This window comes from Oncorhynchus clarkii, chromosome 5, assembly GCF_045791955.1.
Source record: "Oncorhynchus clarkii lewisi isolate Uvic-CL-2024 chromosome 5, UVic_Ocla_1.0, whole genome shotgun sequence".
Lineage (NCBI taxonomy): Eukaryota > Metazoa > Chordata > Actinopteri > Salmoniformes > Salmonidae > Oncorhynchus > Oncorhynchus clarkii.
In genome coordinates this window covers 20,604,895-20,631,238 of record NC_092151.1, presented here as the reverse complement: position 1 = coordinate 20,631,238, position 26,344 = coordinate 20,604,895, and the positions used below count along the sequence as shown (strand labels likewise).

Genomic DNA, 26,344 nt, shown 5'->3' with positions numbered 1-26,344 from the left:
ATAACAGTAGAACAGACAGTAGTCCTGATAACAGTTGAACAGACAGTGGAAGAGACGGTAGTCCTGATAACAGTTGAACAGACACAGTTCTGATAACAGTTGAACAGACAGTGGAAGAGACAGTAGTCCTGATAACAGTTGAGCAGACAGTGGAAGAGACAGTAGTCCTGATAACAGTTGAACAGACAGTTAAACAGACAGTAGTCCTGATAACAGTAGAGCAGGCAGTAGAATTGACAGTAGTCCTGATAACTGTCGAAGAGACAGTAGAACAGACAGTAGTCCTGATAACAAGGAAACAGACAGTGTTACAGATAGTTGTCCTGATGACAGTGGAACAGACAGTAGAACTGACAGTAGTCCTGATAACAAGGAAACAGACAGTGTTACAGACAGTAGTCATGATAACAGTGGAACAGACAGTGTTACAGACAGTAGTCCTGATAACAGTGGAACAGAAAGTAGTCCTGATAACAGTGGAACAGACAGTGGTCCTGATAACAGTGGAACAGACAGTAGTCCTGATAACAGTGGAACAGACAGTGGTCCTGATAACAGTGGAAGAGACAGTGGAACAGACAGTAGTCCTGATAACAGTAGAACAGACAGTAGTCCTGATAACAGTCGAAAAGACAGTGGAACAGACAGTAGTCCTGATAACAGTAGAACAGACAGTAGTCCTGATAACAGTGGAACAGACAGTGGTCCTGATAACAGTGGAAGAGACAGTTAAACAGACAGTAGTCCTGATAACAGTTGAACAGACAGTAGAACTGACAGTAGTCCTGATAACAGTTGAACAGACAGTAGAACAGACAGTGGAACAGACAATAGTCTTGATAACAGTGGAACAGAGAGTAGAACAGAAAGTGGAACAGACAGTAGTCCTGATAACAGTTGAACAGACAGTATAACTGACAGTAGTCCTGATAACAGTTGAACAGGCAGTAGAACTGACAGTAGTCCTGATATCAGTTGAACAGACAATGGAACAGACAATAGTCCTGATAACAGTTGAACAGACAGTATAACTGACAGTAGTCCTGATAACAGTTGAACAGGCAGTAGAACTAACAGTAGTCCCGATAACAGTAGAACAGACAGTAGTCCTGATAACAGTTGAAAAGACAGTAGTCCTGATAACAGTAGAACAGACTGTTGAACAGACAGTAGTCCTGATAACAGTGGAACAGACAGTGGTCCTGATAACAGTGGAACAGACAATAGTCCTGATAACAGTGGAACAGACAGTGGAACAGACAGTAGTCCTGATAACAGTTGAACAGACAGTGGAACAGACAGTAGTCCTGATAACAGTGGAACAGACAGTGGAACAAACAGTAGAACAGACAGTAGTCATGATAACAGTAGAACAGACAATGATACAGACAGTTGAACAGACAGTAGTCCTGATACCAGTTGAATAGACAGTAGTCCTGATTGCAGTAGAACAGACAATGACACAGACAGTGGAACAGACAGTAGAACAGACAGCGGAACAGACAATAGTCCTGATAAAAGTGGAACAGACAGTAGTCCTGAGATCAGTTGAACAGAGAGTAGTCCTGATAGCAGTAAAATAGACAATGATACAGACAGCGGAACAGACAGTAGAACAGACAGCGGAACAGACAATAGTCCTGATAAAAGTGGAACAGACAGTAGTCCTGATAACAGTAGAACAGACAGTGGAAGAGACAGTGGAATATACAATAGTCCTGATAACAGTGGAACAGAAAGTGGAAGAGACAGTAGTCCTGATGACAGTTGAACAGACAGCAGTTCTGATAACAGTTGAACAGACAGCAGTTCTGATAACAGTTGAACAGACAGTTAAACAGACAGTAGTCCTGATAACAGTAGAACAGACAGTAGAACTGACAGTAGTCCTGATAACAGTCGAAGAGACAGTAGAACAGACAGTAGTCCTGATGACAGTTGAACAGACAGCAGTTCTGATAACAGTAGAACAGACAGTAGTCCTGATAACAGTTGAACAGACGGTGGAAGAGACGGTAGTCCTGATAACAGTTGAACAGACACAGTTCTGATAACAGTTGAACAGACAGTGGAAGAGACAGTTGTCCTGATAACAGTTGAACAGACAGTGGAAGAGACAGTAGTCCTGATAACAGTTGAACAGACAGTTAAACAGACAGTAGTCCTGATAACAGTAGAACAGGCAGTAGAATTGACAGTAGTCCTGATAACAGTCGAAGAGACAGTAGAACAGACAGTAGTCCTGATAACAGTGGAACAGACAGTAGTCCTGATAACAAGGAAACAGACAGTGTTACAGACAGTTGTCCTGATAACAGTGGAACAGACAGTTAAACAGACAGTAGTCCTGATAACAGTGGAACAGAAAGTAGTCCTGATAACAGTGGAACAGACAGTGGTCCTGATAACAGTGGAAGAGACAGTGGAACAGACAGTAGTCCTGATAACAGTAGAACAGACAGTAGTCCTGATAACAGTCGAAGAGACAGTGGAACAGACAGTAGTCCTGATAACAGTAGAACAGACAGTAGTCCTGATAACAGTGGAACAGACAGTGGTCCTGATAACAGTGGAAGAGACAGTTAAACAGACAGTAGTCCTGATAACAGTTGAACAGACAGTAGAACTGACAGTAGTCCTGATAACAGTTGAACAGACAGTAGAACAGACAGTAGTCCTGATAACAGTTGAACAGACAGTGGAACAGACAGTAGTCCTGATAACAGTGGAACAGACAGTAGTCCTGATAACAGTGGAACAGACAGTGTTACAGACAGTAGTCCTGATAACAGTGGAACAGACAGTGTTACAGACAGTAGTCCTGATAACAGTGGAACAGACAGTGTTACAGACAGTAGTCCTGATAACAGTGGAACAGACAGTGTTACAGACAGTAGTCCTGATAACAGTGGAACAGACAATGTTACAGACAGTAGTCCTGATAACAGTGGAACAGAGAATGTTACAGACAGTCGTCCTGATAACAGTGGAACAGACAGTAGTCCTGATAACAGTGGAACAGACAGTGGTCCTGATAACAGTGGAACAGACAGTGGAACAGACAGTAGTCCTGATAACAGTGGAACAGACAGTGGTCCTGATAACAGTGGAAGAGACAGTGGAACAGACAGTAGTCTTGATAACAGTAGAACAGACAGTAGTCCTGATAACAGTCGAAGAGACAGTGGAACAGACAGTAGTCCTGATAACAGTAGAACAGACAGTAGTCCTGATAACAGTGGAACAGACAGTGGTCCTGATAACAGTGGAAGAGACAGTTAAACAGACAGTAGTCCTGATAACAGTTGAACAGACAGTAGAACTGACAGTAGTCCTGATAACAGTTGAACAGACAGTAGAACAGACAGTAGTCCTGATAACAGTTGAACAGACAGTGGAACAGACAGTAGTCCTGATAACAGTGGAACAGACAGTAGTCCTGATAACAGTGGAACAGACAGTGTTACAGACAGTAGTCCTGATAACAGTGGAACAGACAGTGTTACAGACAGTAGTCCTGATAACAGTGGAACAGACAGTGTTACAGACACTAGTCCTGATAACAGTGGAACAGACAGTGTTGCAGACAGTTGTCCTGATAACAGTGGAACAGACAATGTTACAGACAGTAGTCCTGATAACAGTGGAACAGAGAATGTTACAGACAGTCGTCCTGATAACAGTGGAACAGACAGTAGTCCTGATAACAGTGGAACAGACAGTGGTCCTGATAACAGTGGAACAGACAGTGGAACAGACAGTAGTCATGATAACAGTAGAACAGACAATGATACAGACAGTAGTCCTGATATCAGTTGAACAGACAGTTGTCCTGATAGCAGTAGAACAGACAATGATACAGACAGTGGAACAGACAGTAGAACAGACAGCGGAACAGACAATAGTCCTGATAAAAGTGGAACAGACAGTAGTCCTGATAACAGGGGAACAGACAATGGAAGCGACAGTTGTCCTGATAACAGTGGAACAGACAGTGGAAAAGACAGTTGAACAGACAGTAGTCATGATAACAGTAGAACAGACAGTGTTACAGACAGTAGTCCTGATATCAGTTGAACAGACAGTAGTCCTGATAACAGTGGAACAGACAGTGTTACAGACAGTAGTCCTGATAACAGTGGAACAGACAATGTTACAGACAGTAGTCCTGATAACAGTGGTACAGACAGTAGTCATGATAACAGTGGAACAGACAGTAGTCCTGATAACAGTGGAACAGACAGTATTCCTGATAACAGTGGAACAGACAGTGGTCCTGAAACAGTGGAACAGACAGTGGAACAGACAGTAGTCCTGATAACAGTGGAACAGAGAGTGGAACAGACAGTAGAACAGACAGTAGTCATGATAACAGTAGAACAGACAATGATACAGACAGTAGTCCTGATATCAGTTGAACAGACAGTTGTCCTGATAGCAGTAGAACAGACAGTGGAACAGACATTGGAACAGACAGTGTTCCTGATAACAGTGGAAGAGACAGTGGAACAGACAATAGTCCTGATAAAAGTGGAACAGACAGTAGTCCTGATAACAGTGGAACAGACAGTGGAAGAGACAGTTGTCCTGATAACAGTGGAACAGACAGTGGAACAGACATTGGAACAGACAGTGTTCCTGACAACAGTGGAAGAGACAGTGGAACAGACAGTAGTCCTGATAACAGTAGAACAGACAGTAGTCCTGATAACAGTCGAAGAGACAGTGGAACAGACAGTAGTCCTGATAACAGTAGAACAGACAGTAGTCCTGATAACAGTGGAACAGACAGTGTTACAGACAGTAGTCCTGATAACAGTGGAACAGACAGTGTTACAGACAGTAGTCCTGATAACAGTGGAACAGACAGTGTTACAGACACTAGTCCTGATAACAGTGGAACAGACAGTGTTACAGACAGTAGTCCTGATAACAGTGGAACAGACAATGTTATAGACAGTAGTCCTGATAACAGTGGAACAGAGAATGTTACAGACAGTCGTCCTGATAACAGTGGAACAGACAGTAGTCCTGATAACAGTGGAACAGACAGTGGTCCTGATAACAGTGGAACAGACAGTGGAACAGACAGTAGTCATGATAACAGTAGAACAGACAATGATACAGACAGTAGTCCTGATATCAGTTGAACAGACAGTTGTCCTGATAGCAGTAGAACAGACAATGATACAGACAGTGGAACAGACAGTAGAACAGACAGCGGAACAGACAATAGTCCTGATAAAAGTGGAACAGACAGTAGTCCTGATAACAGGGGAACAGACAATGGAAGCGACAGTTGTCCTGATAACAGTGGAACAGACAGTGGAAAAGACAGTTGAACAGACAGTAGTCATGATAACAGTGGAACAGACAGTGTTACAGACAGTAGTCCTGATATCAGTTGAACAGACAGTAGTCCTGATAACAGTGGAACAGACAGTGTTACAGACAGTAGTCCTGATAACAGTGGAACAGACAATGTTACAGACAGTAGTCCTGATAACAGTGGTACAGACAGTAGTCATGATAACAGTGGAACAGACAGTAGTCCTGATAACAGTGGAACAGACAGTATTCCTGATAACAGTGGAACAGACAGTGGTCCTGAAACAGTGGAACAGACAGTGGAACAGACAGTAGTCCTGATAACAGTGGAACAGAGAGTGGAACAGACAGTAGAACAGACAGTAGTCATGATAACAGTAGAACAGACAATGATACAGACAGTAGTCCTGATATCAGTTGAACAGACAGTTGTCCTGATAGCAGTAGAACAGACAGTGGAACAGACATTGGAACAGACAGTGTTCCTGATAACAGTGGAAGAGACAGTGGAACAGACAATAGTCCTGATAAAAGTGGAACAGACAGTAGTCCTGATAACAGTGGAACAGACAGTGGAAGAGACAGTTGTCCTGATAACAGTGGAACAGACAGTGGAACAGACATTGGAACAGACAGTGTTCCTGATAACAGTGGAAGAGACAGTGGAACAGACAGTAGTCCTGATAACAGTAGAACAGACAGTAGTCCTGATAACAGTCGAAGAGACAGTGGAACAGACAGTAGTCCTGATAACAGTAGAACAGACAGTAGTCCTGATAACAGTGGAACAGACAGTGGTCCTGATAACAGTGGAAGAGACAGTTAAACAGACAGTAGTCCTGATAACAGTTGAACAGACAGTAGAACTGACAATAGTCCTGATAACAGTTGAACAGACAGTAGAACAGACAGTAGTCCTGATAACAGTTGAACAGACAGTGGAACAGACAGTAGTCCTGATAACAGTGGAACAGACAGTAGTCCTGATAACAGTGGAACAGACAGTGTTACAGACAGTAGTCCTGATAACAGTGGAACAGACAGTGTTACAGACAGTAGTCCTGATAACAGTGGAACAGACAGTTTTACAGACAGTAGTCCTGATAACAGTGGAACAGACAGTGTTACAGACAGTAGTCCTGATAACAGTGGAACAGACAATGTTACAGACAGTAGTCCTGATAACAGTGGAACAGAGAATGTTACAGACAGTCGTCCTGATAACAGTGGAACAGACAGTAGTCCTGATAACAGTGGAACAGACAGTGGTCCTGATAACAGTGGAACAGACAGTGGAACAGACAGTAGTCCTGATAACAGTGGAACAGACAGTGGTCCTGATAACAGTGGAAGAGACAGTGGAACAGACAGTAGTCTTGATAACAGTAGAACAGACAGTAGTCCTGATAACAGTCGAAGAGACAGTGGAACAGACAGTAGTCCTGATAACAGTAGAACAGACAGTAGTCCTGATAACAGTGGAACAGACAGTGGTCCTGATAACAGTGGAAGAGACAGTTAAACAGACAGTAGTCCTGATAACAGTTGAACAGACAGTAGAACTGACAGTAGTCCTGATAACAGTTGAACAGACAGTAGAACAGACAGTAGTCCTGATAACAGTTGAACAGACAGTGGAACAGACAGTAGTCCTGATAACAGTGGAACAGACAGTAGTCCTGATAACAGTGGAACAGACAGTGTTACAGACAGTAGTCCTGATAACAGTGGAACAGACAGTGTTACAGACAGTAGTCCTGATAACAGTGGAACAGACAGTGTTACAGACACTAGTCCTGATAACAGTGGAACAGACAGTGTTACAGACAGTAGTCCTGATAACAGTGGAACAGACAATGTTACAGACAGTAGTCCTGATAACAGTGGAACAGAGAATGTTACAGACAGTCGTCCTGATAACAGTGGAACAGACAGTAGTCCTGATAACAGTGGAACAGACAGTGGTCCTGATAACAGTGGAACAGACAGTGGAACAGACAGTAGTCATGATAACAGTAGAACAGACAATGATACAGACAGTAGTCCTGATATCAGTTGAACAGACAGTTGTCCTGATAGCAGTAGAACAGACAATGATACAGACAGTGGAACAGACAGTAGAACAGACAGCGGAACAGACAATAGTCCTGATAAAAGTGGAACAGACAGTAGTCCTGATAACAGGGGAAACGACAATGGAAGCGACAGTTGTCCTGATAACAGTGGAACAGACAGTGGAAAAGACAGTTGAACAGACAGTAGTCATGATGGAACAGACAGTGTTACAGACAGTAGTCCTGATATCAGTTGAACAGACAGTAGTCCTGATAACAGTGGAACAGACAGTGTTACAGACAGTAGTCCTGATAACAGTGGAACAGACAATGTTACAGACAGTAGTCCTGATAACAGTGGTACAGACAGTAGTCATGATAACAGTGGAACAGACTGTAGTCCTGATAACAGTGGAACAGACAGTATTCCTGATAACAGTGGAACAGACAGTGGTCCTGAAACAGTGGAACAGACAGTGGAACAGACAGTAGTCCTGATAACAGTGGAACAGAGAGTGGAACAGACAGTAGAACAGACAGTAGTCATGATAACAGTAGAACAGACAATGATACAGACAGTAGTCCTGATATCAGTTGAACAGACAGTTGTCCTGATAGCAGTAGAACAGACAATGATACAGACAGTGGAACAGACAGTAGAACAGACAGCGGAACAGACAATAGTCCTGATAAAAGTGGAACAGACAGTAGTCCTGATAACAGGGGAACAGACAATGGAAGCGACAGTTGTCCTGATAACAGTGGAACAGACAGTGGAAAAGACAGTTGAACAGACAGTAGTCATGATAACAGTGGAACAGACAGTGTTACAGACAGTAGTCCTGATATCAGTTGAACAGACAGTAGTCCTGATAACAGTGGAACAGACAGTGTTACAGACAGTAGTCCTGATAACAGTGGAACAGACAATGTTACAGACAGTAGTCCTGATAACAGTGGTACAGACAGTAGTCATGATAACAGTGGAACAGACAGTAGTCCTGATAACAGTGGAACAGACAGTATTCCTGATAACAGTGGAACAGACAGTGGTCCTGAAACAGTGGAACAGACATTGGAACAGACAGTAGTCCTGATAACAGTGGAACAGAGAGTGGAACAGACAGTAGAACAGACAGTAGTCATGATAACAGTAGAACAGACAATGATACAGACAGTAGTCCTGATATCAGTTGAACAGACAGTTGTCCTGATAGCAGTAGAACAGACAGTGGAACAGACATTGGAACAGACAGTGTTCCTGATAACAGTGGAAGAGACAGTGGAACAGACAATAGTCCTGATAAAAGTGGAACAGACAGTAGTCCTGATAACAGTGGAACAGACAGTGGAAGAGACAGTTGTCCTGATAACAGTGGAACAGACAGTGGAACAGACATTGGAACAGACAGTGTTCCTGATAACAGTGGAAGAGACAGTGGAACAGACAGTAGTCCTGATAACAGTAGAACAGACAGTAGTCCTGATAACAGTCGAAGAGACAGTGGAACAGACAGTAGTCCTGATAACAGTAGAACAGACAGTAGTCCTGATAACAGTGGAACAGACAGTGGTCCTGTTAACAGTGGAAGAGACAGTTAAACAGACAGTAGTCCTGATAACAGTTGAACAGACAGTAGAACTGACAATAGTCCTGATAACAGTTGAACAGACAGTAGAACAGACAGTAGTCCTGATAACAGTTGAACAGACAGTGGAACAGACAGTAGTCCTGATAACAGTGGAACAGACAGTAGTCCTGATAACAGTGGAACAGACAGTGTTACAGACAGTAGTCCTGATAACAGTGGAACAGACAGTGTTACAGACAGTAGTCCTGATAACAGTGGAACAGACAGTGTTACAGACAGTAGTCCTGATAACAGTGGAACAGACAGTGTTACAGACAGTAGTCCTGATAACAGTGGAACAGACAATGTTACAGACAGTAGTCCTGATAACAGTGGAACAGAGAATGTTACAGACAGTCGTCCTGATAACAGTGGAACAGACAGTAGTCCTGATAACAGTGGAACAGACAGTGGTCCTGATAACAGTGGAACAGACAGTGGAACAGACAGTAGTCCTGATAACAGTGGAACAGACAGTGGTCCTGATAACAGTGGAAGAGACAGTGGAACAGACAGTAGTCTTGATAACAGTAGAACAGACAGTAGTCCTGATAACAGTCGAAGAGACAGTGGAACAGACAGTAGTCCTGATAACAGTAGAACAGACAGTAGTCCTGATAACAGTGGAACAGACAGTGGTCCTGATAACAGTGGAAGAGACAGTTAAACAGACAGTAGTCCTGATAACAGTTGAACAGACAGTAGAACTGACAGTAGTCCTGATAACAGTTGAACAGACAGTAGAACAGACAGTAGTCCTGATAACAGTTGAACAGACAGTGGAACAGACAGTAGTCCTGATAACAGTGGAACAGACAGTAGTCCTGATAACAGTGGAACAGACAGTGTTACAGACAGTAGTCCTGATAACAGTGGAACAGACAGTGTTACAGACAGTAGTCCTGATAACAGTGGAACAGACAGTGTTACAGACACTAGTCCTGATAACAGTGGAACAGACAGTGTTACAGACACTAGTCCTGATAACAGTGGAACAGACAGTGTTACAGACAGTAGTCCTGATAACAGTGGAACAGAGAATGTTACAGACAGTCGTCCTGATAACAGTGGAACAGACAGTAGTCCTGATAACAGTGGAACAGACAGTGGTCCTGATAACAGTGGAACAGACAGTGGAACAGACAGTAGTCATGATAACAGTAGAACAGACAATGATACAGACAGTAGTCCTGATATCAGTTGAACAGACAGTTGTCCTGATAGCAGTAGAACAGACAATGATACAGACAGTGGAACAGACAGTAGAACAGACAGCGGAACAGACAATAGTCCTGATAAAAGTGGAACAGACAGTAGTCCTGATAACAGGGGAAACGACAATGGAAGCGACAGTTGTCCTGATAACAGTGGAACAGACAGTGGAAAAGACAGTTGAACAGACAGTAGTCATGATAACAGTGGAACAGACAGTGTTACAGACAGTAGTCCTGATATCAGTTGAACAGACAGTAGTCCTGATAACAGTGGAACAGACAGTGTTACAGACAGTAGTCCTGATAACAGTGGAACAGACAATGTTACAGACAGTAGTCCTGATAACAGTGGTACAGACAGTAGTCATGATAACAGTGGAACAGACTGTAGTCCTGATAACAGTGGAACAGACAGTATTCCTGATAACAGTGGAACAGACAGTGGTCCTGAAACAGTGGAACAGACAGTGGAACAGACAGTAGTCCTGATAACAGTGGAACAGAGAGTGGAACAGACAGTAGAACAGACAGTAGTCATGATAACAGTAGAACAGACAATGATACAGACAGTAGTCCTGATATCAGTTGAACAGACAGTTGTCCTGATAGCAGTAGAACAGACAATGATACAGACAGTGGAACAGACAGTAGAACAGACAGCGGAACAGACAATAGTCCTGATAAAAGTGGAACAGACAGTAGTCCTGATAACAGTGGAACAGACAGTGGAAGAGACAGTTGTCCTGATAACAGTGGAACAGACAGTGGAACAGACAGTAGAACAGACAGTAGTCATGATAACAGTAGAACAGACAATGATACAGACAGTAGTCCTGATATCAGTAGAACAGACAGTAGTCATAATAACAGTAGAACAGACAATGATACAGACAGTAGTCCTGATATCAGTTGAACAGACAGTAGTCCTGATAGGAGTAGAATAGACAATGATACAGACAGTAGAACAGACAGTGGAAGAGACAGTGGAATATACAATAGTCCTGATAACAGTGGAACAGACAGTGGAAGAGACAGTAGTCCTGATAACAGTTGAACAGACAGCAGTTCTGATAACAGTTGACCAGACAGTAGAAGAGACAGTAGTCCTGATAACAGTTGAACAGACAGCAGTTCTGATAAGAGTTGAACAGACAGTTAAACAGACAGTAGTCCTGATAACAGTAGAACAGACAGTAGAACTGACAGTAGTCCTGATAACAGTAGAACAGACAGTAGTCCTGATAAGAGTTGAACAGACAGTAGAACTGACAGTAGTCCTGATAACAGTCGAAGAGACAGTAGAACAGACAGTAGTCCTGATAACAGTTGAACAGACAGTGGAAGAGACAGTAGTCCTGATAACAGTAGAACAGACAGTAGAACTGACAGTAGTCCTGATAACAGTCGTAGAGACAGTAGAACAGACAGTAGAACAGACAGTGGAAGAGACAATAGTCCTGATAACAGTTGAACAGACAGCAGTTCTGATAACAGTAGAACAGACAGCAGTTCTGATAACAGTAGAACAGACAGTAGAACAGACAATAGTCCTGATGACAGTTGAACAGACAGCAGTTCTGATAACAGTTGAACAGACAGTGGAAGAGACAGTAGTCCTGATAACCGTAGAACAGACAGTAGAACTGACAGTAGTCCTGATAACAGTCGAAGAGACAGTAGAACAGACAGTAGAACAGACAGTGGAAGAGACAATAGTTCTGATAACAGTTGAACTGACAGTAGTCCTGATAACAGTAGAACAGACAGTAGAACTGACAGTAGTCCTGATAACAGTTGAACTGACAGTAGTCCTGATAACAGTTGAACAGACAGTTAAACAGACAGTAGTCCTGATAACAGTTGAACAGACAGTTAAACAGACAGTAGTCCTGATAACAGGGAAACAGACAGTGTTACAGACAGTAGTCCTGATAACAGGGAAACAGACAGTGTTACAGACAGTAGTCCTGATAACAGTGGAACAGACAGTAGAACAGACAGTAGTCCTGATAACAGTGGAACAGACAGTGTTACAGACAGTTGTCCTGATAACAGTGGAACAGACAGTAGTCCTGATAACAGTGGAACAGACAGTAGTCCTGATAACAGTGGAACAGACAGTGTTACAGACAGTAGTCCTGATAACAGTGGAACAGACAGTTGTCCTGATAACAGTGGAACAGACAGTGTTACAGACAGTTGTCCTGATAACAGTGGAACAGACAGTAGTCTTGATAACAGTGGAACAGACAGTAGTCCTGATAACAGTGGAACAGACAGTAGAACCCATGGAGCTCCAGCTCTGACCTAACAGAATGTAAATAAGAGTACAATTATTCCCAGAGCTAAAAGCAGCGCTAGTGTCCAGACTGCATGACCCCTGGAAAACATTACCTGAGTCTCTTTCGTTCTCTTTCTCTCTTTCGTTCTCTTTCTCTCTCTCTCTGTGTTTCTCTAGCTGAGATCGACACCACACCTCCACTTTCCTCCCCCTCCCCCTCTCCAGCCATAGGGAACACAGACAGAAACTCACCCAGGGGGAGAGGGCCCGAGGCTGGGTTAGGGCCCGGGGTGGGGATGAGTGCCGCTGGTGATCTGCTAGAGTCAGTCCTGGCTCAGAAGGATCATCTCTTCTCCCAGACAGGGGGAATGGTCCTGCCCTCAGCTCTGCCCCAGGACCTGCTGCCTCTCCTGGGGAGAGAAATGAGCACAGGGGGCCTGTCTGGAGGTCTGTCTCTGGATCAACAGGATCTGTTGAAGAGGATACAACCCCCAGTTTCACAACCCCACAACAGCGGATCACCCCTCCCTTCACAGCTCTCCCAGCCCGACAGCAACCCCCTCACCTCCTCCTCTCAGCCCGTGACACACACACCGCCGGGACAGCGAGATGAGGTCACCACTATCGTCACGGCGACTGTGGACGCAGACACAGACATGGATGCAGAAACACCTTCACCGGGTGGGTATAAGTGGTATACATTAGACCAGGGGTTGGAACCAAAATTATTTTCGATCATTTCGTTTTGAACAGAAACATACTTTTTTTAGTTCCGACCAGCAAAATAAAGTTCCTAACTAGTTTGAACAAAAAAAAGTAAAGTTTTATATCGTTCCTTTCTGTTCATTTTTGAACCTCTGAAATCCTTATTTAAAAAAATAAAAAATTTGCTCATTAAATCAAATTAAACTTCACCAATCAGTGCGGATAGAGCAGTTTGCTATGCTAAAGTTGTTTACGGGCCTGATGGAAAGACAAGTGTAGGGCACGAGATGCAACTTAACATTTTGCGGGAGAGAGCGAGAAGGGCATCTTGTTATGGCATGCATTATCTGAATTAGGCCCACAGAATTATACCTACGGAGGAGCGGCTTCTATGGAGGAACTTTGAATGTCTTTGAACTTCAGAGACTTGGCTTAACATTGGACCAGAGCCAGCTAGCTAACAAGCTTGTGCATGCAGAGCGCGCACCGGAATTAAAAACATGTCTTACCTTTTTGTAGTTAATAAATCCAATGTGAAATGTGATAACTATAGTATCCCTAACTAGCATAGAAAATTACCCTCCCTTAACCCAGACGATGCTGGGCCAATTGTGCGCCGCCCTATGGGACTCCCGATCACGGCCGGTTGGGATACAGCCCGGGATCAAACCTGGGTCTGTGATAATGCCTCTAGCACTGTGATGCAGTGTCTTAGACCACTGCGCCACTCAGGAGGCCAAATCCATTATTTTCTAAATAAAAATCTCTCTCCCTATCTTCCGTATCATGCATGTAGCTATCGTCAATAGGCTACAGTAGCCTATGCTTCGGGCGGTAGCGGCAGGTAGCCTACTCATGGACACTCTAAGAAGTTTCTGATTGACACAGGGAGGACTTTGCATAGGCGCTTTGTCACGTTTGTTTGTGGGACTGGGAAATATACCCGAAACATAAACAATACTTTATTAACCGGTTTCCATGCTTTTAAAATAACGGTTCTGTTCCAGAACAGTATAGATCACTTTCGTTCCCGGTTCTGTTTCTTGAACAATGTCCTTATTTTCTGGTTTTCAGTTCTGTTCTCTGAACCGTTCCAACCTCTGCATTAGACTAGACTAGAGCATCATCAATGTCAGAGAACACCCTGTCCTTTTACAGAAAGCAGTTGTTGATGTTGTTTACCTTTCTCTCACTGAAGACAGAGATGTGCTTATCTCACCAGCATCCTGGATTACACTGTGAAATAAATTTCTCAAATATTGTATTGTTAAGTCGATGTTTGTCCTCTCCTCTTATCTCTAGCTGTGTCTGGCTGTATGGTGAATTTCTCCGACCCCGAGGGATACATAGACTCTTCTGACGACCCCCCCCTCCCAGATGGAACATTCCTACACTGTACATACACCGTCACTGTGTACACAGGCTATGGAGTCGAGCTACAGGTAAACAAACAAACACACATGCGCTTTCACTGAGTGATGTTATATGCATAAGTTTGTATGTGAAAACTACTTATAAGATGCATACATTGTATCTGAACTCACTTCACTGGCGCTAAAGAGGGAGGCTCGACTGGTGCTAGCACATGAGCAGATCAGATACACCACTGGAACGCCGATTAAGCTGTTTATCATGTCCTAATCATTTGAAAGATTGCTCAGAAAACCAGGTGTTTTTAATTAACGTACGCTTACTTTCGATATAAAAATATAGTTTAATATCGAATTATTTGTGTGCATGTAAATGTACTCAATGACACAGACATGGACACACAGACTGCTTTGTGATTGCTGACTCTGTATTGATCTAAGGATTGTCTCTGACCCCTAGTGATGTCTGCTGGTATAGCACCCTGCCCTCCAAATCAAATCAAATTGTATTTATGACATTGGCCAAATTAAAGTGTATACTTTACAGTGAAATGCTTGCTGACAAACCTTTCCCAATGATACAGAGTAAAATATATATATATATTAACTAACACAAGAGGAATACAATAAAATGCACAAGAATACCAGATCAATGTGGAGCTATATACAGGGAGTACCAGATCAATGTGGAGCTATATACAGGGAGTACCAGATCAATGTGGAGCTATATACAGGGAGTACCAGATCAATGTGGAGCTATATACAGGGAGTACCAGATCAATGTGGAGCTATATACAGGGAGTACCAGATCAATGTGGAGCTATATACAGGGAGTACCAGATCAATGTGGAGCTATATACAGGGAGTACCAGATCAATGTGGAGCTATATACAGGGAGTACCAGATCAATGTGGAGCTATATACAGGGAGTACCAGATCAATGTGGAGCTATATACAGGGAGTACCAGATCAATGTGGAGCTATATACAGGGAGTACCAGATCAATGTGGAGCTATATACAGGGAGTACCAGATCAATGTGGAGCTATATACAGGGAGTACCAGATCAATGTGGAGCTATATACAGGGAGTACCAGATCAATGTGGAGCTATATACAGGGAGTACCAGATCAATGTGGAGCTATATACAGGGAGTACCAGATCAATGTGGAGCTATATACAGGGAGTACCAGATCAATGTGGAGCTATATACAGGGAGTACCAGATCAATGTGGAGCTATATACAGGGAGTACCAGATCAATGTGGAGCTATATACAGGGAGTACCAGATCAATGTGGAGCTATATACAGGGAGTACCAGATCAATGTGGAGCTATATACAGGGAGTACCAGATCAATGTGGAGCTATATACAGGGAGTACCAGATCAATGTGGAGCTATATACAGGGCTTACCAGATCAATGTGGAGCTATATACAGGGAGTACCAGATCAATGTGGAGCTATATACAGGGCTTACCAGATCAATGTGGAGCTATATACAGGGAGTACCAGATCAATGTGGAGCTATATACAGGGAGTACCAGATCAATGTGGAGCTATATACAGGGCGTACCAGTACCAGATCAATGTGGAGCTATATACAGGGAGTACCAGATCAATGTGGAGCTATATACAGGGAGTACCAGTACCAGATCAATGTGGAGCTATATACAGGGAGTATCAGTACCAGATCAATGTGGAGCTATATACAGGGAGTACCAGATCAATGTGGAGCTATATACAGGGCTTACCAGATCAATGTGGAGCAATATACAGGGAGTACCAGTACCAGATCAATGTGGAGCTATATACAGGGAGTACCAGATCAATGTGGAGCTATATACAGGGAGTACCAGATCAATGTGGAGCTATATACAGGGCTTACCAGATCAATGTGGAGCTATATACAGGGAGTACCAGTACCAGATCAATGTGGAGCTATATACAGGGAGTACCAGATCAATGTGGAGCTATATACAGGGAGTACCAGATCAATGTGGAGCTATATACAGGGCTTACCAGATCAATGTGGAGCTATATACAGGGAGTACCAGTACCAGATCAATGTGGAGCTATATACAGGGAGTACCAGATCAATGTGGAGCTATATACAGGGCGTACCAGATCAATGTGGAGCTATATACAGGGAGTACCAGTACCAGGTCAATGTGGAGCTATATACAGGGCGTACCAGATCAATGTGGAGCTATATACAGGGAGTACCAGTACCAGGTCAATGTGGAGCTATATACAGGGAGTACCAGTACCAGATCAATGTGGAACTATATAGAGGGAGTACCAGCACCACATTAATGTGGAGCTATATACAGAGAGTACCAGTACCAGATCAATGTGGAGCTATATACAGGGCGTACCAGATCAATGTGGAGCTATATACAGGGAGTACCAGTACCAGATCAATGTGGAGCTATATACAGGGAGTACCAGTACCAGATCAATATGGAGCTATATACAGGGAGTACCAGTACCAGATCAATGTGGAGCTATATACAGGGAGTACCAGTACCAGGTCAATGTGGAGCTATATACAGGGAGTACCAGTACCAGATCAATGTGGAGCTATATACAGGGAGTACCAGTACCAGGTCAATGTGGAGCTATATACAGGGAGTTCCAGTACCAGATCAATGTGGAGCTATATACAGGGAGTACCAGATCAATGTGGAGCTATATACAGGGCGCACCAGTACCAGGTCAATGTGGAGCTATATACAGGGAGTACCAGATCAATGTGGAGTTATATACAGGGAGTACCAGTACCAGATCAATGTGGAGCTATATACAGGGCGTACCAGATCAATGTGGAGCTATATACAGGGAGTACCAGATCAATGTGGAGCTATATACAGGGAGTACCAGATCAATGTGGAGCTATATACAGGGCTTACCAGATCAATGTGGAGCTATATACAGGGAGTACCAGATCAATGTGGAGCTATATACAGGGCTTACCAGATCAATGTGGAGCTATATACAGGGAGTACCAGATCAATGTGGAGCTATATACAGGGAGTACCAGATCAATGTGGAGCTATATACAGGGCGTACCAGTACCAGATCAATGTGGAGCTATATACAGGGAGTACCAGATCAATGTGGAGCTATATACAGGGAGTACCAGTACCAGATCAATGTGGAGCTATATACAGGGAGTATCAGTACCAGATCAATGTGGAGCTATATACAGGGAGTACCAGATCAATGTGGAGCTATATACAGGGCTTACCAGATCAATGTGGAGCAATATACAGGGAGTACCAGTACCAGATCAATGTGGAGCTATATACAGGGAGTACCAGATCAATGTGGAGCTATATACAGGGAGTACCAGATCAATGTGGAGCTATATACAGGGCTTACCAGATCAATGTGGAGCTATATACAGGGAGTACCAGTACCAGATCAATGTGGAGCTATATACAGGGAGTACCAGATCAATGTGGAGCTATATACAGGGAGTACCAGATCAATGTGGAGCTATATACAGGGCTTACCAGATCAATGTGGAGCTATATACAGGGAGTACCAGTACCAGATCAATGTGGAGCTATATACAGGGAGTACCAGATCAATGTGGAGCTATATACAGGGCGTACCAGATCAATGTGGAGCTATATACAGGGAGTACCAGTACCAGGTCAATGTGGAGCTATATACAGGGCGTACCAGATCAATGTGGAGCTATATACAGGGAGTACCAGTACCAGGTCAATGTGGAGCTATATACAGGGAGTACCAGTACCAGATCAATGTGGAACTATATAGAGGGAGTACCAGGACCACATTAATGTGGAGCTATATACAGAGAGTACCAGTACCAGATCAATGTGGAGCTATATACAGGGCGTACCAGATCAATGTGGAGCTATATACAGGGAGTACCAGTACCAGATCAATGTGGAGCTATATACAGGGAGTACCAGTACCAGATCAATATGGAGCTATATACAGGGAGTACCAGTACCAGATCAATGTGGAGCTATATACAGGGAGTACCAGTACCAGGTCAATGTGGAGCTATATACAGGGAGTACCAGTACCAGATCAATGTGGAGCTATATACAGGGAGTACCAGTACCAGGTCAATGTGGAGCTATATACAGGGAGTTCCAGTACCAGATCAATGTGGAGCTATATACAGGGAGTACCAGATCAATGTGGAGCTATATACAGGGCGCACCAGTACCAGGTCAATGTGGAGCTATATACAGGGAGTACCAGATCAATGTGGAGTTATATACAGGGAGTACCAGTACCAGATCAATGTGGAGCTATATACAGGGCGTACCAGATCAATGTGGAGTTATATACAGGGAGTACCAGTACCAGGTCAATGTGGAGCTATATACAGGGAGTACCAGTACCAGATCAATGTGGAACTATATAGAGGGAGTACCAGCACCAGATCAATGTGGAGCTATATACAGGGAGTACCAGTACCAGATCAATGTGGAGCTATATACATGGAGTACCAGTACCAGATCAATGTGGAGCTATATACAGGGAGTACCAGTACCAGATCAATGTGGAGCTATATACAGGGAGTACCAGTACCAGGTCAATGTGGAGCTATATACAGGGAGTACCAGTACCAGATCAATGTGGAACTATATAGAGGGAGTACCAGCACCAGATCAATGTGGAGCTATATACAGGGAGTACCAGTACCAGATCAATGTGGCGCTACATACAGGGAGTACCAGTACCAGATCAATGTGGAGCTATATACAGGGAGTACCAGTACCAGGTCAATGTGGAGCTATATACAGGGCGCACCAGTACCAGATCAATGTGGAGCTATATACAGGGAGTACCAGATCAATGTGGAGCTATATACAGGGAGTACCAGATCAATGTGGAGCTATATACAGGGAGTACTAGTACCAGGTCAATGTGGAGCTATATACAGGGAGTACCAGTACCAGATCAATGTGGAGCTATATACAGGGAGTACCAGTACCAGATCAATGTGGAGCTATATACAGGGAGTACCAGTACCAGATCAATGTGGAGCTATATACAGGGAGTAGCAGTACCAGATCAATGTGGAGCTATATACAGGGAGTACCAGTACCAGATCAATGTGGAGCTATATACAGGGAGTACCCGTACCAGATCAATGTGGAGCTATATACAGGGAGTACCAGTACCAGATCAATGTGGAGCTATATACAGGGAGTACCAGTACCAGATCAATGTGGAGCTATATACAGGGAGTACCAGATCAATGTGGAGCTATATACAGGGTGCACCAGTACCAGATCAATGTGGAGCTATATACAGGGCGTACCAGATCAATGTGGAGTTATATACAGGGAGTACCAGTACCAGATCAATGTGGAGCTATATACAGGGAGTACCAGATCAATGTGGAGCTATATATGTATGTATGTTTGTTTGTTTGTGTTGTGTTGGTATGCGTGTGTGTGTGTGTGTTGTGTAGCGTTTGAATGTGTGAGAGATTTGTGTGGGAGTGACAGTGTAGTATGTGTGAGTGAGTGTGTATATTAAGTCTAGTGAGTGTGTATATGGTGTGTATATTAAGTCTAGTGAGTGTGCATAGGGTCAGTGCAAGATAGTGTCAGTGCAGATAGTTCGGGTACCATTAATTGACATTTAGCAGTCTGGCTATTCAACAATCCTATGGCTTGGGGGTAGAAGCTGTCTTGGAGTCTGTTGGTCCGGGACCCTGTGCTCCGGTACCGTTTGCCGGATGGCAGCAGAGTGAACAGTCTATGGCTTGGGTGGCTGGAGTCTTTGGCAATTTCTCGGGCCTTCCTCCACACAACACTGGTGCTGTTCCAGGTCCTCTTTATTGCAGTCAAGCTCTAAGAAGAGATCTCACAAGAGATGTGCAGTGTCATTAACAGTATCTATAACATGGTTTCTGAGAATTCTCACTCACTGTCTGCCTCTCCCCTTTATCTCTCACTATCTGCCTCTCCGCTTTATCTCTCACTGTCTGCCTCTCCCCTTTATCTCTCACTGTCTGCCTCCCCCCTTTATCTCTCACTGTCTGCCTCTCCCCTTGATCTCTCACTGTCTGCCTCTCCCCTTTATCTCTCACTGTCTGCCTCTCCCCTTTATCTCTCACTGTCTGCCTCTCCCCTTTATCTCTCACTGTCTGCCTCCCCTTTATCTCTCACTGTCTGCCTCTCCCCTTTATCTCTCACTGTCTGCCTCTCCCCTTTATCTCTCACTGTCTGCCTCCCCCCTTTATCTCTCACTGTCTGCCTCTCCCCTTTATCTCTCACTGTCTGCCTCTCCGCTTTATCTCTCACTGTCTGCTTCTCCCCTTTATCTATCACTGTCTGCCTCTCCCCTTTATCTCTCACTGTCTGCCTCTCCCCTTTATCTCTCACTGTCTGCCTCTCCCTTTATCTCTCACTATGCCTCTCTCCCCTTTATCTCTCACTGTCTGCCTCTCCCCTTTATCTCGCACTGTCTGCCTCTCCCCTTTATCTCTCACTGTCTGCCTCTCCCCTTTATCTCTCACTGTCTGCCTCTCCACTGTCTTTATCTCGCACTGTCTGCCTCTCTCTCTCACTGTCTGCCTCTCCCCTTTATCTCTCACTGTCTGCCTCTCCCCTTTATCTCTCACTGTCTGCCTCTCCCCTTTATCTCTCACTGTCTGCCTCTCCCCTTTATCTCTCACTGTCTGCCTCTCTGCTTTATCTCTCACTGTCTGCCTCTCCCCTTTATCTCGCACTGTCTGCCTCTCCCCTTTATCTCTCACTGTCTGCCTCTCCCCTTTATCTCGCACTGTCTGCCTCTCCCCTTTATCTTGCACTGTCTGCCTCTCCCCTTTATCTCTCACTGTCTGCCTCTCCCCTTTATCTCGCACTGTCTGCCTCTCCCCTTTATCTCGCACTGTCTGCCTCTCCCCTTTATCTCTCACTGTCTGCCTCTCCCCTTTATCTCTCACTGTCTGCCTCTCCCCTTTATCTCTCACTGTCTGCCTCTCCCCTTTATCTCTCACTGTCTGCCTCTCCCCTTTATCTCTCACTGTCTGCCTCTCTCTCCTTCCTCTCAACTTCGCTCTTCTCTCAATATCTCTCTTCTCTCTCTCTCTCTCTTAGGTGAAGAGTGTGAATCTGTCAGAGGGAGAGCAGCTGTCAATCAGAGGGGTGGATGAGTGCGGGGCCTTGCTGGTTCTGGCCAATCACACACTGCTGGTGGAGGGTCAGGTGATCCGAAGTCCGACCAATACCATCTCAGTATACTACCGCTCCTCGCCTGAGGGAAGCATAGGCATGTTCCAGCTACACTACCAAAGTGAGCACACACACACAATCACACACACAGTCACACACAAAATTGTTCATATTTTCAATTCAAAGCCTTCATTAGGTCCTAACTACTAAGGGGTTGTTGATTCTCTGTCTACCTGATCTATTAATGGCCTAACCACTTAATCTTGTTTTGTAATCAATTAGCACTGTGATTGGATGTCGTATCAATTAACTGATTAGCTGTGATTAATTGGTTTTCATCTCATTATGCAGCTGTGTGTGTGTGTGTGTGCGTGTGTGTGTGTGTGTGTGTGTGTGTGTGTGTGTGTGTGTGTGTGTGTGTGTGTGTGTGTGTGTGTGTGTGTGTGTGTGTGTGTGTCACCTGTAATGTCTTCCTCTGTCATCTCACACTGGTGTACTGTCTGTGTCAGTTTAGATAGGACAGGAATGGATAGATGGAGTTAACATCGCAAACTACTTGCCTTTCACCTGGCCTGTCCTCTCCTCTCTCTGTTATTCTGGCCTATCCAGTCATATATCCATTAGTCTGGCCTATCCAGTCATATATCCATTAGTCTGGCCTATCCAGTCATATATCCATTAGTCTGGCCTGTCCAGTCATATATCCATTAGTCTGGCCTATCCAGTCATATATCCATTAGTCTGGCCTGTCCAGTCATATATCCATTAGTCTGGCCTATTCAGTTTTTTTTTTATTTAGTCATTTAGCAGGCGCTCTTATCCAAAGCAATTTACAGTTAGTGCATTCATTCATAAAAATAGATAGGTAGGACAACCACATATCACAGGTATAGAAAGTACATGCAGTAGAGTCCGAGCTTGAAGGTGTGTGTGGGGGGGTGGGGGTTCAGGTTTTTATTTTATTTTATTTTATTTGGGGGTGGGGGGGGGGGGGGGGGTCGAGGGGAGGGGGAGGATTATTTAAGATACTGTTTCAGATGTTTTCGGAAAATGGGCAGGGGCTCTACTATCCTAGCTTCAGGGGTAAGCTGAGTCCACCATTGGGATGCCAGGACTGAGAAGACAGCCTCTGGGCTGAGCGGGAGATGCCCACCCGTAGTGGTGGGTGGGTTAAGAGACCTGAGATGGCAGAACGGAGTGCTCGGGTTGCAAGGTTTGAGCATAGCCTGAAGGTAGGGAGGGGCAGTTCCTCTTGCTGTAACATAGGTAAGCACCATGGTCTTGTAATGGATGCGAGCGGGGTGACATGAGAGAACTTGGGAAGGTTGAAAACCAGGCGGGCTGCAGCATTCTGGATAAGTTGCAGGGGTTTGATGGCACAAGAGGGGAACCCAGCCAATAGCGAGTTGCAGTAGTCCAGACAGGAGAGGACAAGAGCCTGGATTAGGACCTGCGCCGCTTCCTGTGTGAGGTAAGGGTGTACGCTAAGGATGTTGTAGAGCATGAACCTGCAGCAGTGGGTCACTGCTTTGATGTTTGCAGAGAACGACAGGTGTTGTTCAGGGTCACACCAAGGTTCTTTGTACTCTGGGAGGGTGACAATGTGGAGTTGTCAACCGTGATAGAGATGTCTTTGAGCGGGCAGGCCTTCCCAGGGAGGAAGAGTAGCTCCTTCTTGTTGAGCTTAAGGTGGTGGGCCGACATCCAAGTTGAGATATCTGCCAGGCACGCAGAAGATGCATGTCGCCACCTGGGTGTCAGAAGGGGGGAAGGAGAAAGTAGTTATCTATATTATCTGCATAGCAATGATAGGAGTGACCATGTGAGGATATGACAGAGCCTAGTAACTTGGTGTTTAGAGAGACGAGGAGAGATTCTAGAACCGAGCCCTGGGGGACACCAGTAGTGAGAATATGTGGTGCAGACACAGATCCTTTCCACGTCACCTGGTAGGAGCGGCCTGCCATGTAGGATGCAGTCCAAGATTGTGCCCAGCCCTGAGAGGCTGGAGAGGAGGCAGAGCCTTAGACGCCCAGCCCTGAGAGACAGGAGAAGAGGCAGAGCCTGAGACGCCCAGCCCTGAGAGGCTGGAGAGGAGGCAGAGCCTGAGACGCCCAGCCCTGAGAGGCTGGAGAGGAGGCAGAGCCTGAGACGCCCAGCCCTGAGAGACAGGAGAAGAGGCAGAGTCTGAGACGCCCAGCCCTGAGAGGCTGGAGAGGAGGCAGAGCCTGAGACGCCCAGCCCTGAGAGACAGGAGAAGAAGCAGAGCCTGAGACGCCCAGCCCTGAGAGGCTGGAGAGGAGGCAGAGCCTGAGATGCCCAGCCCTGAGAGGTTGGAAAGGAAGCAGAGCCTGAGACGCCCAGCCCTGAGAGGCAGGAGAGGAGGCAGAGCATGAGACGCCCAGCCCTGAGAGGCTGGAGAGGACGCAGAGTCTGAGATGCCCAGCCCTGAGAGGCTGGAGAGGACGCAGAGTCTGAGACGCCCAGCCCTGAGAGGCTGGAGAGGAGGCAGAGCCTGAGACGCCCAGCCCTGAGAGGTTGGAAAAGAGGCAGAGCCTGAGACGCCCAGCCCTGAGAGGTTGGAAAGGAGGCAGAACCTGAGACGCCCAGCCCTGAGAGGCAGGAGAGGAGGCAGAGCATGAGAGAAGTCAGCTTTGGCAGTGAGAAGAGCCTCCGTGACCAGAGAAAAGCAGTCCCGGTTGAGTGACCTGTCTTGAAGCCTGACTGGTTAGGGTTAAGAAGATCGTTCTGAGAGAGATAATGATATCAGAGATATAAGTTGATCAGAGACAGCACCCGCGAGTGTTTTGGAAAGAAAAGAAAGAAGGGATAATAGTCTATAGTTTTTGACTTCAGATTAGTCGAGTGTTGGTTTCTTGAGGAGGGGAGCGACTCGGGACATTTTGAAGTCAGAGGTGATGCAGCCAGTGGTCAGTTAGGAGTCGATGAGGGATGGGAAAATGTCTCCAGCGATGGTCTGGAGAAGGGAGGAGGGGATGGGGTCAAATGGGCAGGCAGGTTGTTGAGCGGCCAGACCTCACTAGTCACAGGATTTCATCTGGAGAGAGAGGGGAGAAAGAGGCATATGGGAGTTCTTTGTGAGTGAGACCATTGGACTCAATAGGCTGAGTAAATAAGTAGCGGATGTCGTGAACTTTTTTTCAAAGTAGTTGACAAAGTCGTCCACAGAGAGGGAGGGTTGGAGGATTAAGGAGGGAGGAGAAGGTGTAAAAAAGTTTCCTATGATTAGAGGCTGAAGCTTGATATTTAGAGTGGTAGAAAGTGGATTTAGTAGCAGATACAGAGGAAGAGAAGGCAGAGAGGAGGGAGTGAAAGGATGATAGGTCCTCCTGAAGTTTAGTTTTCCTCCATTTTCGCTCAGCTGCCCACAGCCCTGTTCTGTAAGCTTACAATGAGTCACTCCGCCACGGAGCAGGACAGGAGGGCCAAGCCGGCTGGGAGGAAAGAGGACAATGCGAGTCATAGGATGCTGTAAGGGAGGAGAGTAGGGTCGACGAGGCAGAATCAGGAGACAGGAGGGAGAAGGATTTAGCAGAAGGGAGAGGTGATATGATAGAAGAGGAGAGAATAGTAGTCATCTCAGATCAAATTAGACCAGGAAGCCAACTATTGAATAGATTAGCATAAAATAGACTAAGGTGAAAATAAGATAAGCGCTTTGAGATAAACGCATAGAGAATGGAAATCTCTCTCTCTTGCTCCTCTTCTCTCTTATTTTACCTTCTATCTTTCACACTATCCCCTTCTCCCTCCCCCTCTCCCCCTGGCAGTATTCCGTCTGAGCTGTGCCCTGCCGAGGAGGCCTCACTTTGGGGAGGTGTCCGTGCTGGACTTGCTGCCAGGGGGCACTGCCCGCTTCCACTGCCATATGGGCTACCACCTGCAGGGGGCAGTGGCACTCACCTGTCTCAACACATCTCTGCCTGTCTGGAGCAGCAAGGAGCCAAGCTGTAGAGGTAGGGAGGAGAGGGAGACACACGCACGCACAGGAACACACACACCCACATCTCAATGCTTTGCTGCAGCCTGGAGCAACAACATGCCCAGCTGCAGAGCTGGGGAGACACATCAACTCTAATCATCACCATCACACCTGTTCCTCCATAGCGCTGTGTGGAGGGTCAGTGAAAAATGCTACAGTAGGGAGAATCTTGTCCCCCTCTCCCCGCCTGGGTCCCACTGCCACCCATGACCGCTCCTGCTCCTGGTCCCTGGAGGCCCCCACTGCACAGAGACTACACCTGCACCTGGAGAGACTGGCCCTCAAACCCACTGACAGGTGAGAGAGAGAGAGAGAGAGAGAGAGAGAGAGAGAGAGAGAGAGAGAGAGAGAGAGAGAGAGCGCGAGTTGTGAGTTGTGCTATAATGCATTTACATTTCTCCCCCCAGACTTGTGTTATGGAGCGGTCTGGATGCTGGGTCTGTGGTGCTGTTTGACTCTGGGCGGGGTGGTCCAATACCATTTGAAGGGGTGATCAGTGAGGGTCCAGCAGTCAGGGTTCAGTTCATCACAGACCAACCTAACCACAATACAGGCTTCAACATCCGTTATGAGGGTAAGAGCA

The 26,344-nt window shown here is 45.4% G+C and overlaps 1 protein-coding gene across 1 annotated transcript in view; it reads left to right on the top strand.

The window, feature by feature from the left end:
• The window catches only part of LOC139408496 (seizure 6-like protein), a 108,566-nt gene that overhangs the window by 49,511 nt on the left and 32,711 nt on the right, over positions 1-26,344 (top strand). Inside the window, exons 2-7 of the mRNA XM_071152465.1 lie at positions 12,686-13,189; positions 14,516-14,655; positions 21,684-21,879; positions 25,550-25,735; positions 25,887-26,058; positions 26,169-26,335. Coding sequence (XP_071008566.1) covers positions 12,686-13,189; positions 14,516-14,655; positions 21,684-21,879; positions 25,550-25,735; positions 25,887-26,058; positions 26,169-26,335 — 1,365 coding nt within the window. The remainder of the gene's footprint in view (positions 1-12,685; positions 13,190-14,515; positions 14,656-21,683; positions 21,880-25,549; positions 25,736-25,886; positions 26,059-26,168; positions 26,336-26,344) is intronic.